The sequence below is a fragment of the Aphelocoma coerulescens genome, chromosome 1A (assembly GCF_041296385.1).
Source record: "Aphelocoma coerulescens isolate FSJ_1873_10779 chromosome 1A, UR_Acoe_1.0, whole genome shotgun sequence".
Lineage (NCBI taxonomy): Eukaryota > Metazoa > Chordata > Aves > Passeriformes > Corvidae > Aphelocoma > Aphelocoma coerulescens.
Genome location: NC_091014.1, coordinates 64,208,366 through 64,227,075, shown reverse-complemented (window position 1 = coordinate 64,227,075; position 18,710 = coordinate 64,208,366). Strand labels below are relative to the sequence as shown.

General features: G+C 43.8%; 2 protein-coding genes across 2 annotated transcripts in view; one reads left to right on the top strand and one right to left on the bottom strand.

Annotated features, from left to right (window-relative positions):
* Positions 1 to 18,710, bottom strand: part of TIGAR (TP53 induced glycolysis regulatory phosphatase) — a 51,658-nt gene that overhangs the window by 5,044 nt on the left and 27,904 nt on the right. Inside the window, exon 7 of the transcript XR_011147995.1 lies at positions 9,484 to 9,647. The gene's annotated coding sequence lies outside the window, so the exon portion shown is untranslated. The remainder of the gene's footprint in view (positions 1 to 9,483; positions 9,648 to 18,710) is intronic.
* On the top strand, positions 8,851 to 12,355 carry FGF6 (fibroblast growth factor 6). The gene is made up of 3 exons (XM_069003238.1): positions 8,851 to 9,190; positions 10,105 to 10,208; positions 12,179 to 12,355. The coding sequence occupies exons 1-3, from the start codon at positions 8,851 to 8,853 to the stop codon at positions 12,353 to 12,355; spliced, it is 621 nt and encodes a 206-aa protein (XP_068859339.1).

Genomic DNA, 18,710 nt, shown 5'->3' with positions numbered 1-18,710 from the left:
CTGATGGCTGAGAAGTGGTGTCCCCCAGGGGTCTGTAATGGGACTAAGTCATTTTTGACGTCATCATCAATGACATGGACAGTGGGATCGATTGCACACTCAGCAGGTTTGCAGATGACACCAAGCTGAGGGTGCAGTGACACATCTGAAGGACAGGATGCCATCCAGAGGGACCTGGACAAGCTTGAGAACTGGCCCAGCCCCAGGGTCACAGCACAGGAAGGACAGGGAGCTGCTGAGCCAATCCAGAGCAGGGACACCAAGGCAATCAGAAGGATGGAGCAGCTCTGCTCAGGAAAGGCTGAGAGAGCTGGGATTGTTCAGCCTGGAGAAGAGAAGGCTTTGGGGGACCTTTCAGTACTCAAAGGGGCTCTATAAGAAAAATAGGGACAAATTTCTTAGCAGGGCCTGTTGAGACAGGACAAGGGGCAGTGAGTTTAAATTAAAAGAGGGTTGATTGACATTAGATAGAAGTAAGAAATTCTTTGCTGTGAGGGTGGTGAAGCACTGGCACAGGTTGCCCAGAGACATGGAGGATGCCCCATTCCTGGAAACATTCAAGGTCAGGCTGGGCAGGGCTCTGAGCAACCTGATCTCTTGAAGATGTCCCTGCTCATTGCAGGGGGGTTGGGCTACATGGCCTTTAAAGGTCACTTCCAGCCCAAATGATTCTATGATTCCATGAAGGCATCAAGAATTTGGAAGGGCATGCTCTGTACAATACATGCTGGAGCCATGTCTTTTTTGTATTTTCTTCTTTCTACTCATGATGCTGTCACAAGTAGCTCTTTAGAGAAGCATTCTTCCCACTAATAACTGGCCTGCTGGATCACCTACTTCTGCACAATCCATCTTAATTTTGATAGTGGAGTCATACACGGCCAGACCTGCCAGACACTTAGAGAAACAAGGGATGGAAAACAAAGCAGTCAGAGAGAGGGAAGGATGGGCCAAGCTGGGGATGGTGTAAGAGCCTTTAACTTCCTGTTTGTGTCAGGAAGATTTTAATATAAAGTACAGCAACCCAGGACCTATTAATGTGCGCTCCTGTGGCCAGTCCTTAAACTGGCTCCTCGAGGTAGAGATTATTGTGCCATGAGCACCATTAATTTTCACAACATTATTTCCATGAGAGGTTATTACACATTAAATTACAACATTCCCAAGCCTCCAGGCTTCTTGTAACAGTAGGAGAAATGGTGGGCTGAAGAAGACAGCTGGGTTTGCACGTGGTCTATGTCAGTTTACTTAAGCAGAACCATTTTACTGCTGCTGGAGGAATGCAGCAAAAGGTCAGTGCTGAAACTCCACTAAAGTAAGCTGAGCACACATTCCATCTGCCAACATATGCTCACTCCTTGCTTGATCAAAAAGGAAATTTCAGAGCTCTGCTGCATGCTTGCCTTGACCCTGCTCCACACCGCCTGTCCAGTGGGCATCAGACAAACCATTCTCTAATCCTGCGTGGAATACGCATTCTGCTGAAAGGATGCTTGGAATAGCTGCACAGCAGCAGCAGCAGCGTAATCCTAAACTGGGCCTGTGCACAGGGAGAAGTGCAGGACAGCATGGAGAGGGATGTCAGAAGTGTTGCATGACTGCATGAAATGTATGGGTTTATTTCCTAGTCCTGTGCATCCATCACAACCTGACCCTGTCCAAATGAGACTCATCTTTGCAGGGGAAAAACAAACTCAACCTTGTTATTCAGTTCTTGCATTTTCTTCACCTGTCTTCTTCAAATGTTTAATTTTCTGGAGCCTGCCTGATCTGGTCAGTGTCAGAGGAGGAATTCTGTATTAACAACACGCACAAGGAGCTGCACCAACTTAACTGGGCTGTTAAAAATTGCAGAAGTGAAGCTCTTGTAGCTACAAGAGCTTTTGGCTGATTTAGAACATGCCCTCATAACATCACTTGATAAAAATAAGACTTGGGCTTTTTAATAGAACAAATTACTTAGACTTTATATTTAACCACAGTCACTGTTAAAGCTATAACTGCTTTTCAGAATATTTTAGGAATCTGATCTTGATCTTCCATATGTTAAAAACCATCACAACAAATACCTTACACTGTGGTTCCTGATGAAGAAATAACAAGGTGGCTGCAGCCTTAAATACAAAATGTTTGCTTTGGGCTCAGATTTGCTACCGTTCAGAGTGACTACTGGAAATTATCATTTCAAGGCAAGCAAGGAGACAGCCTTGAACCAGGGAAACTCACAAACCTGCATGATTTTTGTAGAGAGGGTACTGATGTTCTAGTTACTGACAGCTCTTCAACAGATCCCAGATTCCAGTGGGAAAAATGGCCCCAATATCGAGGTCTCCTCAATGCACTGAAAGCAGAGGATATTTTGACACAGAGAGATGGGCTCTTTTCTGAAAATAAGACTTGCAGGCTTTAGAAATATTATGCAATGACCATTGTAATCAACCAGATTAAAACTGGATTTACTCACAATGTCTTTGGGCTCTGCCTTGAGGAGAATATTCAGGTCCATTTAAGTGTATTGTATAGTCATGGATTATGAGGAAAACATCTAAAATCATACACAGATAAAAACATGAGTGTTTAAAAGATGAGGCTAAAGAATGAGGTCTTTGCTGGCAGACACCCAATCCATTCTTTTGATATTGTATGTTACTTTTGTATTTTACTATGTGCAATGACCACACAGAACAAAATCACAATGAACAATAATTTGGAGAGGTGGAAACAACATGCTGCATGAATGTGGCTGGCATTTGAGGAAGGATCCATCACTACCCCCAGATTAGTTTATTTTCCTGGACTCCACAAGTCTGCAGTTGGCAACAATAAATTGTATGAAAAGCTGATACAATTAAGGTAGGGCTGGCATCCAGCTGGACCCTGAAAAGCTGAAATAACGGGTTGACAGGTCTCTTGTGCAGGCTGGCATTAAGAAATGCAGAGCCTTGACCCTGGGAATACATTATTCCTGGCAATAGTCCAGGCTGGGCACTGACTGATTGGGAAGCAGCTCTGCTTTGGGAAGAGGCTGGGGATCATGGTGCAGAGACCCGAACCCAAATTCATAGTTGTGGTGAGGCAGGACAGCCACAGACTGGGCTGCATTAGACCAAAGGTGGCCAGGAGCTCAAGGGGTGAGGGAAGGGATTATTTCCCATCACTCAGCAGCTTCTGAAGAATCAAGGGACTGCTCAGCTATTTGGAGCATTTTTTACCGAAGGGAAAAAACTTCTGTTTGCCTTGGAAGGATGGCTTTTGAACAAGGTCCCAGATATCATCAGGGAAGTAATGCTGTCATCCTTCTGTGGAGAATTAAGAACACTGTGTCATAAATGCCTCCCTTCTTCAAGCACAGAAGATGCCAACAGGGTGCAACCCTAACAGCTCTCTGCAGGAACTGTGCAGGTCTCGTAGAATGAACAGAGTGCAGTGGGAATGGGAAGAGGGTGGCAGAAGAGGAAAGGAGGAGATGTCAAAAACAGGATCCTTTCTATGGAAATTAGACAACAAATCACAACTGCTGTAGAAGATGAATTACAAGCTTTAGACCTTCAGGTGTTGCCTGACATACAGGAAAAAAAAACACTGGAAAAACCCAGGAAAAAGTTCAGATGACTGCACAAAAGGTTTCAGAATTCTCCTTTGAAGTATGAGGGAGGATCCAGACCAATGGATGAAGAATTGACATGCAAAAGTCCTCAACTGAGCTAATGGTGCACAACACAAGGAAGACACAGTTACCTGGCAAATGACAGAAATTGCCTTTCACCTTCTTTAGTGGATTACATCATTTAATCTAATCAATTAATAGTTCTATGGTCAGGAATCACACAGAGGTCAGCTGGGCCATTGGATAGAATCTCATCACCAACAACAATAAAAACAAGGGGGTTTTTTTCTTTCCTACTCAAAATGTTATTTAAATGTGGCGTTTAGCACCCTGTTCCTGCTGTAATGAGAAAACTGTGCATGAAACAAACTTAAACCAAATTAAACATGTCCCTTGTCATTCATCTCTTCTAATAAATAGCACCAAGCAGATCCCTGTGGGGGTGGTGGCTGTCACTTCTGTTTTCTTCAGCTTGGCCTTTTACCCTTGGACTGCCTGTCCCTGTGGAGTGGGAACAGCTGAGGAGGTGATGAGAGAAGCAATGTGGGCTGGTGGGCACAGGACCAGGTGGGAAGCCACAGGTTCGCTGCGGAGTCACCACTCTGTTTTCTTTCAGTCATTCCCATTTCTGTGGGACATGGAGAGGGAGACCTGGCCAGCTCAGCAGACAAAGATGGGCATATTTGACTGTCTCTGTGCTTGACGTACCCTCTGCAGAGAATGAGTTCAGCATGAATAAGCAGTAAACCAAGATCTTTTTCCAAGCAAGCTAGCATCCACCTAGTCCTAAATCCTCCAAAGTTTCCTGTGGGAGTAGATTCTTTTTCCCACTTCCCTCCAAAAAGAAAATAGCAGGAAGCTGTTCTGTGATTTGTGCTTGCCTGTAAGAAATTGGCATGTGAAATCTCAGTGAGAGATTTCCCTGTAGAGAAATGGGAAGATAATTATTTGCGATGACACTAAGCTGTTAAATTTACACACTCTCCTGCCCCGGTGTGCCTGAGTGGCCTAGCCAGGACCTCTGTGTGTGTGACAAAATGGAGGATCCCTGTTAATATCTTGGCTTCCTCATGACCGGTGATGACAAATCATGTTTGAGCAGATCCTGTACATGCTTTAGGAGTCAGCAGCTGCAATGAGGGGATAGTTTTGGGTCAGAAGTTTGCTTGATTCCGCTTCCAAGAGCTCATCAACTGCCAAGGCTCTTAGGCAAGGTTGCTGTCTCTTGTCCTGTTTATTCATTTTGGGGATTGGTGTGACAACAAATCTGCCTCTCTGTTGGATAATGGGAAGAGAAATAACAAATACATTGTGCTATAACCCTTTTTTTCATCCTCCTATTACCAGAGCTCAGGTCATCTGCTGATTAATCTTCTCTTCTGTGGCCCTATCCAAATTAGCTCTGATGCCAACAACACCCTCCTCAGTGTTACCAGTTCTGCAGTTTTTGGGGGGTTCTTGGGTGTCGATACAGCCCTGCAACCCTTGCTCTATTATTTTTTTCTGCTGCTTTCAGATTGTGATTCATATTTCATTCATAACAGTCGTGGTGTCTGTGTTACAAATCTCTCCATGCTGGGCAGCAAACCCTATTGACCTAAAGATGATCAGATGGGGCTCCATGGTCATACCTGGGCTTACAGATCTTTATGCAATTTGTCCAGAGTCTGCAACACCTGCCCTGCCACAACAGGCAGATTTATCACCTGGAAATCTCCCTTCTCCACTGTCCACCACCAGCCTGGGTCTTCACAGGCAAGGTGAGCAATTTTAGTCCGTCCTTCTGTGTTTGAATGAGGGATTGCTCTTTCCAGGCCTTAACATAGGGAGAGACTTTTAACAGATTTGAAAATGGAACTTAGGACCCTAAGTCATCACACATTTTTTGAAAGACGTGGTCTGCATCCATATCATGTTACTGCTCAGCTGCAGGACTTTTCTTAGACTATCTGAAAGTGGATCTGAACTGCTGTGCTCCAAAGAGGGGTTATTTTAATATTGTGCTGAAATACTGACAATGAAAACTTGTTGCTTTAGTTAGGCAGTGAGCACTGTCATCCCAGGTCTTAAGAGTTCGAGTAAGCAGAGTTTGATTGCTGATGTAAATTTTTACCATTTTGGAGTTCACTGGGTTTATTTTACTGCAAATGCTTTTGGTGTCTCCCTTCCAAATTTCACTGGGCACATGAAGCCAGGACAACATGCTACCTGAAAATCAGAAGGTTACAGTGTGTTTTCTAGAAACAGTCACTTCATGGGCCAAGAGGACAAGTTTAAGCAGAATGAGACATCTTTTAGAGCAAACAAGGCTTGCCTAATTGAATCAGAAGCTCCAGAATTTACATGGCAGTTCAGATGTTAATAAACAAAACTCAGAAACCTGCTGGCCACACATTCAGCTGGAGAATGGGTCAAGACTCTTTTCAGCTCTGATGCAGAATTGCTGAGCAGTACAAGACTGCAAAATGCACTTCATCTCCCAGCTGCACACACTTGGTCTGGGGCCAGACACCAGGACTCCTGGTCTTACAAGGACCTGGTGTCCCAGTGAAATCACAGGTTTTAGCTATTTGATTTGGTTTACAGATCAGGCAGAGAAAGTTCTGATTTTTTGCAAGCAAGTAATCTGTGCACCCTTTCCATACTGAATGCTGTCAGATCGACTTGCTCAACAGGAAACTGCTGGAGCAATGCTGTCCCCTGGGTCACAAAGGCTCTCAGCAGTCACTTTCCAGCTGGGCTGACTAAAAGACAAAACAATGCATCCCATAGACTTGTCTGAAATTATCTTGTTTGTTTGTTTGTTTGTTTGTTTGTTTGTTTGTTTGTTTTGTGTCTGACCACTTGGCTTTTCTTCTAGGATCAACGGATGAGACACAGCGCATCCCACAAAGTGTTCCTTTAATATGTGCCATCAGGACAGCTCGTGAGAAATCTGCAGTGGCAGATGTGCCAGCAAAAGTTAGAGGAGCTCATTTAGCCCATAGCTTGTCTTTGCTCTGAGAAAACTGATAAATGAGACATAAAGATGCAAGGGTGATTAAAGCTGAGGATGGAAATCCAGCTCTGCACCCATTACACACATAAAGTTCTCTAGCGGGACAAATAAACAGGAAAGAAAATATTACAATGCATGTTTTTACAGACAGTCATGGCTCTGAGATCAGGCAGTGTTGCTAGGAGTCACGTGCATTGGGAATGGGCTGGTTTCAGACTGCAGCATAAGAAAAACTGGGAAATCATTGCTCCATGCTTGTAACAGGGACTCTGGGCTTTGTTTCCCACTGATGCTGGCCTCTCATGAAGACTGCAGCTATGATAAGAGGGTGTAAAATACTAGCATTATTCCTTCCTAAAAGTTATATATTGCTTTGCATCGATGAAAAATTATCAAATGAAGTAGAACACAGAAGAGAAAAGGATCTGAGGATTTTCTTTGTCAGCAAAAGCTATCTTTCCTTCAGCCATCACCCCAAGCCTGCCAGAGTTCAGGCAGTGTTTGGACAAGGCTCTCAGACACAGGGTGGGATTGTTGGGGTGTCCTGTGCAGAGCCAGGGGTTGGACTTGCATGATCCTAGTGGATCCATTCTAGTTATTCTAGTTATTCAGGTTATTCTGTGATTCTGTGATAGTCCAAGTTCAGCTTCAGCAAAGACACAGAGACCTTGAAATGTCACCTGTCAGAAGCCAGGGCCTAGACCTTAGTTCCCAATTATTTTATAGCTGAGCCTGTCTCCTGAGAGCAATCAATATTCACATACATCACTGACTCTGACTGCTCACCTGCCTCAGGGCTGCCAGGGGCTCCCCTTCACTACAAGGGGCTTGTGCTGGGGAGTCTGCAGTGTCCCAAGCCTCGTATTACACCTCTGCTAACATGAAACTGTCACACTGGGTGTGCTCAGTTTAATTATGCTTCCAGGTAGTCTCCTCATTAGCAGGCTTCTCAAATGACACAGGCAAGGCCTGTGCTATGAGAAGCTGACAGACATACTGACAAATGTATTTGTATAAATCTCAGCTGTTTTCGTCTGATTTATATCTTGATAAGTTCTGTGAAACTAATTGAGATAAAAGTCTAATCTGTCTGGCTCCAAAGGAGCTGAAACAGCATCAGTGGAAAATGAGGGGAAACAATTAAGACAGTCTGAACAAACGGAAGGGGAGCCAAATGAAAATGGTCATAAGTTATAAAAATAGTGAGTATTTAGGCTTGAGGAAAAGAGACAATGAAACACTGGGAAGCTGTGGCCATCTCGCTTTTTCCTCATCTTTAACACATTACATAAGTCCTTCTCTTGCTCCTACAAATACCTCAGTGCCTGCAGGAGGCACACACCCTCCCCAAGAAAATGTGATCATTTGGGAGTCACCTCAGTGAAAAACACGAAGGCCTAATGTTTGCAGCTATGTGTCACTGCAAGATCAATGCTCCAGCCTGTGTGCCCTGCTCAGCAGAATTCCCACTGGGATAAAACCAGCAGGAGCTGGGGCTTCTGTCCCTGCAGCATGGCTTACCTCTCCTTTAGCCAGCCAGGAACACTCCCTGCAGAGGTACAGACAGAGATTAGCACGTGGGTCACTCAGAGGTGCCTTGGCTTTGCAGGGTGTGCACAAAAAGAGCTGTGGCCACCTCAAGCCAATTGTCCCCGAGTATCAAGGTGCCCCGACAAGCACCCGCCGATCGTGCCACCAAGGAAGTGGCTACAAACCTCTCATTGCTCGCTGATGAGGTCCAGAACTGTTTTTACACCTTCTTCTCTAAATAAGGAAGCTGCCTGTGAGGCCTCTGATTCCCCAACCAATTTGACTCCTTTGCTTCCCACAGCCAATGAAATCCCACTCCTGCCTCCAGTCTTGGGTGACAGCACTCCAACCTCAGCAGGCAGGGAGGACGGCAGGTTTGTGTTACAGCCCTGGCAGCCTTACCTTGGGCAGGCTGTTGATGTCAGAGTGATGATGTGGGCAGGGACAGCCCCTGCACTATAAAGATGGCTCAATCAAATATAACGGAGGCTGCCCAGTGGGAAGCAGGATCTACAAACCATGGTCCCCACCAGTTGGAGTCCTGCTGGCCTGTCTCTGCTCCCAACCCAACTGCTATCGGGCTTTAGTTTCAGGTCAGCAAGCTCTATTTGCTTTCCAAAAATAAGCCTCTGCCACCATGCTGAAGGGAGAAAAACAAGAAGGGCGGTATTTTTAGGGCCATTAATTCTGACCACGTGCCCAGGAGGTGAACCGGATGGCCACGGCACAAAGACTTCTCATCACTATGTCCTGCGACGCCAGCGCTCACCGGACGTTGCCTGCGTTCCTTTTCCTGGGTTTGCTAGCCGGGATTGCTGCCACACACCCAGTTGTAAGCAGAACTAATGGCACATTGCTGGAGAGAGGATGGCAATCTCTGCTGTCCAGGTCCATGGCTGGGATGTCAGGGGAGAAGGCAGATGTGAACTGGGAGAGTGACTATTTGCTAGGAATCAAGAGGCAGCGGAGGCTTTACTGCAACGTGGGCATCGGGTTTCACCTTCAAATCCTCCCAGACGGAAGGATAAGCGGAGTTCACAATGAAAACCAATACAGTGAGTTGCATCCAGAAATGAAATAGAATAGATGTCACTTAATTGCTGTGAACTCGAGTAACTACCCTTCATAGAGTGCAAATGTTATGACTTGATATTATTAATATGTGCTACATCTGTTGCCTTTTAAAGTCTCTGGGATCAATAAACATGAGAACCCTTCGGGCTGAAACGTGGCACAAAATGCTTAGACAAATTTAGATAGAATTTATTTTTACCTGCTTTGCTGCACAGATGAGAAAAGACAAACCAGGTCGAAAACGGACTCTCTGCTGCATTTTCTTGCTCCTCACCTTTCATTTGCCTTTTGAATCCAGGAGGTTTTTGCTGAGTCTGGAGTGCCAAAGCATGACTTTTGAATCCCAGCTGACCAGTATTTTTGGGACACTCAATGTGTCCCATGAAAGGTGCTTGCTGGTCCTGGTTTGCTCATTCTTGTGGGTGCTGTTCTGCTACCCTAAGAATTAAGGAAAGCATTAGTCACATGGATTTGAATTTCCTGTAGGGGGCAGTTGCTAAAATCTTTTGCAGCTAAGATATCATGTGGGACTTCAAAATGCAAGCCACACTTCTTTACGGCTCAGTAAAAAACCTTTTGTAAGTACAGCGTATTACAAAAAAAAAATTTCTTACTGAAAAGGTCCAGAGTTTGACAGATCAAAAGAGTTTGATAGAGCAAAAGGCTTACACAAAATGTGATTACAATTCTACAATAATTACTTTAAAATCCTGTGACATGTAGGAAAACCAAGATCTTCTCTGTGTATATTTATTTTGCTGCACAAGGGAGATAATTCTCATAAAGAGTATGTGACAAGTTTGTTAGGGTTTTAAAAAAAGAAATTATATCTGAATTGCTTTCCATTAGCTCTAGATTCTGTGATAACACTTCTATTAAACTTCATGTTTTTCAGGTCTCTTTGAAATATCCACTGTAGAAAGAGGTGTTGTAAGTCTGCTTGGTGTGAAAAGTGCTCTCTTCATTGCAATGAACAGCAAGGGGAGGTTGTATGGGACGGTAAGTACAAGTACAAGTAGCTTTTCAGTTTAAACAAAAAAGTTTTGAAGTGGTTTGTTTTGGTTTAATGTTTTGCTTTGTTTGTTTGGGTTTAGTTTGTTTTGGTTTTGTTTGTTTCAGTTTTTTCCTTATGGAAATCTCTGATTACAAGCAGAGAAAATAGCCCTCGCGTTACAGGGAGCCTGCCCAGCCTGCTGTCATCAGTGCTATTTAATACAACGAGCAGCGTGGCTGCTACAGGGCTGGGATTTTAAAGCTTTCCCATAAGACTGTACAGGGAACATCTTAGGAAAATGAACATATTCTGCAAATAGTACAGATTAATTAGATGGCTTCTTCTAAGGTCACAGGGCTGCAAACACGTTGTAACAAAGCTGAGCCCAGTTGATTCCATCCTGCATTGCATTGTGTGTAGGAGAGGTGCAATTATAGCTATTTCCAACAGCTACCCTTAGTAAAATAATGACCACATGCTCCCTCCTACCAAAAACAACCACACCATCAAGAATAAATAGGAAGTCTACCCTACAAGGTCAACATATGTGGCTGGGGTTATTTTAATGATCAGTTTTGTGAGATCACTTGCAAAGGGTGAGAAAATAATAATAACTATTAACAATGGTATGCAAATCATACTGAAACACTATCATCCTCATCTAGATGATTTGCTATCTAAATGCAGTTTAACCTCTGAGATGTGAGCAACACATCTCCAGTCTCAACATCCAGCAGAAAAAGTGCTTGTTAGGAGGTGCATTCGAAAGAGGCTGGCTCTGGGCAATAGGCAAAATCAGCCCATCTCAAAATAATGGATGGCACTGGTCATATCCATCTCTTTTGTCAAGGAACAGCAGAGTCCTTTCCTTGGGAACAGCTGTAATTTCAACAAAGCATTGCAGTTGTTTAAAATAATGCCAAGTGTTGTCAGGGATCCTGTGGCCATTACTAACCTGACTAATTCCTTCTCACACACATAATGACAGTGGGGCACTTTAAGGTCCCATTTCAGGAATATTCTTTCAATCACAAGTGATCACAAGCACCTAAAAAGTGCCACAAGCTCGACTGCTTTACTTAGCTGGGTCTTCCTAAAGAAATGAAGTCTGGCTTCAGAAAACCACTTGATTTTTTCCCCCACTTTCAATACAGTTTTTTTAATCTTCAAAGACACTTAAAAAGGCTGTGAGAGATGTGCATTTTCCCTTGTACAGTACAATGCCTTAAGTTAAACTCTTACAGGCTTTAGGTGGTGTTATCACACAGATGCCCAAATAGAACTGCTTTGGTGACATCTCATGTGCCAGACATTCGAAGTCAGAGAATTATTCTGCTTTCTCTTTTAATTTCCTCTGCATTTGCCTCCTGCTTGTCCTTGCACCTCGTCTCCCAGATAACTCCCTCTCCTCAGATTTTCATGTTTTGACATGGAGAAAATTTAAAACTATTTTCCCAGCTTAGATCGAGCTGCACAGTTAAATATCCCTAATGGTTTAAGAAAGAAAAGATTTATTGCTAATTAAATCTCTTATTCAAGCAAGCAGTTCTCCCTGGACACTGCTGTTTGGAAAAGCTCTGAAGGTTTTGACAGCCAGTGTATCATTCTTTTACAAATGACAGAACTTCTGACAGAGGGAGGTCTTAAATAAAGCTGTTGTTTGGGCAAGAGGGCGTGATGCTGACAGAAATTATTACCTGCAAATAAAATAAAGAAATGCATGATTTATAATGAATTAACTCGATCTGCCACAGGAAATGCACAGTCCATTATCTGGACAGGTGGCATCTGAGTTCATCTGACACCAAATTAGCACTGAGGAGGGAGATTTATTGTTGGCCGCAGTGGCTGCGGCACCACCTGTCGCACACTGCAACGAGCCCTGCGAGGAAGAAAAATGACCAGGGAGGAACTGGTGGAATATTGATTGTACCTGATTTGTACCCCCTCCCCCCCCCCCCTTGCTGTTCCTTAGGCTGTTTTCCAAGATGAATGCAAATTCAAGGAAACCTTGCTGCCCAATAACTACAATGCGTATGAATCCAACATTCACCGCGGTGCTTACATAGCCCTGAGCAAACACGGCAGGGTGAAGAGAGGGAACAAGGTCTCTCCTGCCATGACAGTGACCCACTTCTTACCAAGAATATGAGCACCAGCAAAACAGGAGATTAAATCCCAGGACAAACTCTTTCATTTTGCACGTGGGGAATAACCTCCCAGGTAAAGTATTTATACTGGTCATTGAAAAAAAAATAAGAAATCTCTATATGTATGTGTATATTTGGATAAAAATATTTGTACTAGATTCATCATATACATACATATGATATGTACATACATAGCATATGTCATATGATGCTGCTTCTCTTCTTCTCTGTACAAATTTTACATGGCTGTGTGCCTCCTTTGGTGCTGTACAGAGAAAAATGCAAGCTGGAGTGCAAAGGAAGTTTTTGGAAGATGCAGAATGGCTGTGGGCAACCATCTAATCAATCACAGGTTATTTACTAAATGTTATTTACCTCAGATAATAACCTCTTGTAGTGAGCTGTTTACATATCATGGGCCAAATCAACAGATGGATTTTGCTTCACCAGAGCTTCAGGCAGTTCACTCCATCTGAATATCTGCCTGCACCCCTCCTCTACAGACTGTGTCCTGTCCTGTAAAGTCCTCAACCCATTTTGATCATTAAGGTGCCAATTCCACAACTGTTTCTACACAAGCAAACCATCTATTCCCAGAGTCCCTCTGTCTCTGAAGGGATTCTCCTGGGTCTCCTCACATGGACTGGTTGGCAAAATGAAGACCTACAATCAATTTCCTGTGGGAAGGGCCACAGGATAAATCACAGACGGGTCCCAAATGCAAAACTTATTTGGAGCTGAGGATTTTGAATGGCATTTTGTGAGCTTAGTTTAGACTTACCTCAAATATAGCTGTGTACATCTTTCATATTAATATTTGTATATATATAGACATGGGATGTGTGAGTGTGCATCTATGTAATTACATACTTTTAATGAATCAATCATCCCAGTCTCCTGATGCCCAGGTGCCTTTATATTTGTATACATATAAAAGAAAAGAAATCTTTAAAGGCACTCTATTTCATTTAGGCTGAAAGTTGTTAACCTCTAAGAACTAGAAGTGGTCTGTGGAATGCATTTTATAAAATGTAAGAAATTCATGGAAGCTTCCAGCAAACGGTTATTTTAGAAAACTGTGTTGAATTTTCACTGTCTTAAGTATATTTGGTTCTTCTCTATCATACCTCCCTGAGGTATGAAGGACAGAGAAAGAAGGAGGCTACACAAGCATACCTTCCCATGTTGGGACAGAGGAATTCGTGCCATAATTCCAATTTCTGTCACTTGCAAAGCATCAGTTTCAAAGACAACACAGCAAGCTGTATAAAACACTCTTCAAAGCTCTCCTAGAAGCTGTACAAATGGCATATAACCTTGCCTTGCTATTTTGACAACCCTTTTCCAGATCGCCAATGAAGCTGCATTCTCTGTGCCTTTGAAAGAGTATTTTAAGAGGCCCTAAGTCAACAGTCACTATAAATGTCAGTTACCAGAAGCCTTGGGATTCCTGCATTGGTGGTGTGCTCCTAAATTTGAAACTAGATTCAATGCAATGTCAGAGCATGAGCATTTTCAGCATAGATGGACCATGCTGCTGCAGAAGTGAATATCTGAGTGCAAGATTATCTCCCATGTCCAGCCAAAATGGGGCTATGTCCAGCCTTGACATGCCATTCTATTTGCAGGGGCTGTCTATTCATGATGAATTTGAGCCTTCTGACATGCATGAGAGACACTGTCAGGGCCAGATCCTCAGCTGGAATAAATCAGCCCAGGAAAACTATTCTAGTTTATAGAAGATTTGGCCCAAAGGACATACCCACAAGGATGTACCCACAGCCACCATTCCTGAGAAACGGTCAAGGCAATTGTTTTGTGAACAAGATACAGTTTTCCAGCATCTCTAGTGTGACTTATACTTGAATTTATCTGGCTCAAATATAAGTGATGATTACAGTGTAAATGAAGAGAAAAAAAAGAGTGGAATGCTGCTCACAGTACAGGAAGAGGATTCTTTGGAGGATGCTTTGGAAGGAAAGGAGTTGAGAGGAATTTCTCTTCATTTTCTGGTCTTGCAGTGTTTTCAGAGAGAAGCCAAGTTGACACACTTTGTTCACCCACAACGTGTGCAGCACTTTGCTTTGGAAAAAATGTTCATTTGAAGTGAAAAATCAGGATGTTTTGAGTGGGGAGAGTGTGGGTCAAAGGAAAGTTTGGAGGGTATCAGGCAGTACATTGACCTAGAGTCCCCAGAGGTACAGAGAGCTGTGCTAAAATACATTAGCTGGCAACCTGTATCCTGGTGTTATATTACTAATTGTCTTTGAAACTAAGTTTGAAGAAGTATGGAGGAGTCCACGGATGTAGAAGGAAACAGAGTTTGAATGCTGGCACACAAGTTTGTTTCTGATCACAGCTTAAACCACCATCCTTATGACAGGATAAAGTCTGTTCCCTCTTAAACCAGGGCAGCCTAGAGAAAGTGATTGTTGCCAGGACTGGTAAGCAATGGACAGCTGGTACAAAAGGTGGGAATCAGACTCACTGGCTCCGTTTTGCACACACTGGTCAAGCAAGGACAACCCATAGACCAGGTCACAAGAAGTCAGAACAAGAGGAAATGGCCTCAAGCTGTGCCAGGGGAGGTTCAGGCTGGACATCAGGAAGAACTTCTTCACTGAATGGGTGGTCAGGCATTGGAACAGGCTGCCCAGAGAGGTGGTGGAGTCACCATCCCTGGAAGTGTTCTGGAGTGTGGCTCTGGTCTGGTTGACAAGGTGGGGATGTCTCAAAAATTGGATTTGATGATATTGGAGGTGTTTTCCAACCTCAGTCATTCTGTGATTCTATAAATCTGTTTAGATGCAGCCTGCTAGGCTGAGATTGCTCTTATGAACTGCAGACCCTTTTGGATGCAGTTTTGGTGGGCATTTGGAAAGCCCCATCAGTCGCTCTGCTGAGTTCCTCTTTGCATCACTGCTTTTTTCCTCATTACACCTCAGTGCCAGCCAGATCAACATGGAAATCACAGCTGAAATCAAAGAAGGATATGTGACTACATAAAGAAAACTCACGAAAGTAAAGGGATTTCCCAAATCAGGGCCAAATTAGGAACTTCAAAACATATCTCAGTGTGCATTAACAGGGGGTGATGCCACGGGCTACGAGCTCTGAAGGCATTGCTGTGAATGCTCCACACCAGCCTGTCATACCCACATTTTGCACATGGGATTCTCCTGTGTAGTTGATGCCTCTTTTCAAGGTTTCTCCTTCCTCAGGTAAACCCCATAACAATCTAAGACTTAATCCACCCCTGTTAGAAAGCAGACTTGGCTGGAACTGAATCATGTTCTTAAATAAATGTATTTTTCCCAAACATGCAGAGACATAGACACACACAGTGGAAAAGCAGAGTAATATTTGTATACCTCACTAACTATTTCAATTCCAAGATTTTATTTTGCACAGTAAAATGGTGCCAAAGTTCTCAGATTACTTTCTTTTTTCACTAAAATATACCTCATGTTCTGACTCAATATGGACTCACAATTGAGACTGTAAATTTGCAAGAAACACAAAACTGTCCAATCAATTGTTTGTGAAATTGCTTCTATTTTTATATGTATGTGCTGCGCACAATAGTTTAACGTATTCATAAAATAAAATTTTATACATTTTTGGTAGTGTTTTGACTCTAAATCCCTCTCAACATTTGTTTTTTTCCTTGGTTCAGAAAGGCTGTGTTAACTCGTCCTCCAAACCAAGTTTTTATTCACCTCTAGAACCAGAGCATGTATTGGTATACTTCAAATTGTTGTAGACTTTTGTGTTATTCAGATTTCTTGCCTGGGAAGTGTCCAGGTGTCCTGGGAGGCATGGGTGCTTCTCATACTCCCTTCCCACTCTGTACTCTCAGCCTGAGTGATGAAAAATCTCCCAGGAATTTTGGGAACAAGAGATGGAGACAAGCCCCACACCTCTGTGAAGAATAGGAAACATTTTGCCGAGTTTACCTCATTTTCTGCTTCCTCCCAGGTAATTTGAAACTTAATAATGTCTCTGTTTCTGTGGAGATATTTAGATGGGAAAGGACTGTTAGAGGGCTTGAATCCAACCTCTTAGATGAGTGCAGGACCAACTTCAGGACCAACTTCAAAGCTAGGGGAAGCTTTATGAGGAAGAATCCCATCTACCCATCTCCTGCAACAGCCCCTGCAACAGCTTCATGATTCATTAAGCTCTGGTTGAAACTCTGGATAGCAACTCAAAGGGGATCAAACAATGACAGATGTCTCAAAAGGGTCACTAGAGCAGCCCATGCTTTGCTGGAAGAGTCTTAAGAGGGTTTAGCATCTTCTGTAGGGTCTTGACACAAGACACATTTGTACTGTGCATTGACAGAAAGCATCCCTCCTGCTGGAGCTAACCCTTACCAACACAAATGGCTGCAGAAATTATCTGAAGGATTCAGTACCATGAAGGGAGAGGAAAAGAAAGGAAAAAAGAAGGCTTTCTGATAACTCACATGTACAGAACGAGCTCAGCTGCAGGTATGCAAAGCTGGGTGGAAGACACAGGTCTGTGAACTGTGTGGCTTCAGTGCAGCCCAAGACCATGTTAAGGGCAAGGGGCAGCCCCAGTGCCAGAGCTGGGACCCAGAACCTCCTGTGCTGGGCTGAGCCCCCAGTGTGGGCAGTAGGAGAGTGGGGGGTTCTGTCCCTCGGCCCTGCTCTGCTGAGACCCCCCTGCAGGGCTGCATCCAGCCCTGGGCCCAGCACAGGAAGGACAGGGAGCTGCTGGAGCCAGTCCAGAGCAGGGACACCAAGGGGAGCAGAGGGATGGAGCAGCTCTGCTGTGAGGAAAGGCTGAGGGAATTGGGATTGTTCAGTCTGGAGAAGGGAAGGCTTTGGGGTGACCTCATTATGGCCTTGCAGTGCCTGAAGGGAGCCCGCAGGAAAGATGGAGAGAGACTCTTGGCAAAGGCCTGGAGTGACAGGGCAAGGGGGAATGGCTTCACACTGACAGAGAGCAGGTTTAGATGGGATATGAGGCAGAAATTGTTCCCTGTGAGGGTGGGGAGGCCCTGGCACAGGTTGTCCAGAGAAGCTGTGGCTGCCCCATCCCTGGCAGTGTCCAAGGCCAGGCTGGATGGGGCTCTGTGACTGGGGTAAGTATTGGCCATCTAATTAAAGATAGGCTTATAAAAGGAAATAAACAGCACCAAATCTCTTTTGCATTGATTTTTGGGGATTTTTTTGCTTGTTTTACTTTTGGCATTTGCTGAAGCCACCCTGCTCTGCATCAATTTGAGCAATGGAGGAGACAATTAGGTCCCAGCTATTTAACCACAGGTGACTTTGTTCCTTGGAAAAATGGCCCAACTGCAAACTCCTGTGCTCCATGTTTGGAGTCACAACGACTCAGCAGAAGCCAAGAGGACATTTGGTTTCCTTGTCAGAACCCAAGAGTAAAGGAAGAAGTAAGAATCTCTCCCAGCTGCTGGACAGCTGAGGAGGAGGCTCAGGCTAAGATAAAACACTGTGAATCTCCAGGTGTAATATATGTAATGCAAACTGGAATTGCGGTGAACTACAGTGACCAATCCAGGTGAGGAAATAGCTGTCACTGGAGAAAAGAATTATAAAAACAAACAACCAAGTTTGCAGCCACAAGCAGAGTTTTCTTTTTTCTCTCCAGCCAAGCTCTGTATTCAGCTCAGTCCAAAAGCATGTTTGTTTTGGAAGCCATAGGCTGCAGAAAAGTGTTTGGCCAAAATCCAAGGGGCCAATAAGCGCAGATGAGCTGAACGAGCTGTGTCCTTGGATCATGAGATTTGGACATATTATTTAATCCTGGATCTCATGAGCACATATAATTGTTGGTTATTTTGTGTCACAGGGTGTGGACCAAAATGCCTTGATTAGGACTAATTTTTTTTCCCCCTCACAATTATTACAACTCACAATTTAATTGTATTTTTTTATGAACCACAGCTCACAGCTCTGGAATAGCTTCTCCAAGGACAGTGAGACCACACCAACTTACGTCAAATGAGAAATCATTAGGGATGATGTATAAAACAACACAGTTTATAATTATATTTGTTTCAGGGCTCTCTGGAGAAGAGCTTCCTTTCCTTTTTTTTTTTAATAAGAAATGATCCATCCTGACTCGTTCCAGGTTGCTGGAGCCTGGTGTTTTTCCTGGAGTTACTTTGCCTATGACCTGAGCCCAGGACTCACTGGTCTGACACGAATCTTCCAGCTTATTGAAGAGGCAATAAAACAAAATGATGCAAAAACTTAAAGAAGGGAATTATACTAATCAGCATAGGTGTCACTCAGTGAGATCAGGAGCACTTTAACTACCTCAGTTATCCAGTGAGGGACAAGCCAGCTTACATTTAACCCAGGG

Bases quoted from the DNA above. Each gene is read 5' to 3' on its own strand.
- FGF6 (XM_069003238.1), top strand. From the start codon at position 8,851: ATGGCCACGGCACAAAGACTTCTCATCACTATGTCCTGCGACGCCAGC. The intron at 9,191-10,104 runs GTGAGTTGCATC...CATGTTTTTCAG, and splicing joins TCACAATGAAAACCAATACA to GTCTCTTTGAAATATCCACT. The intron at 10,209-12,178 runs GTAAGTACAAGT...GCTGTTCCTTAG, and splicing joins AGGGGAGGTTGTATGGGACG to GCTGTTTTCCAAGATGAATG.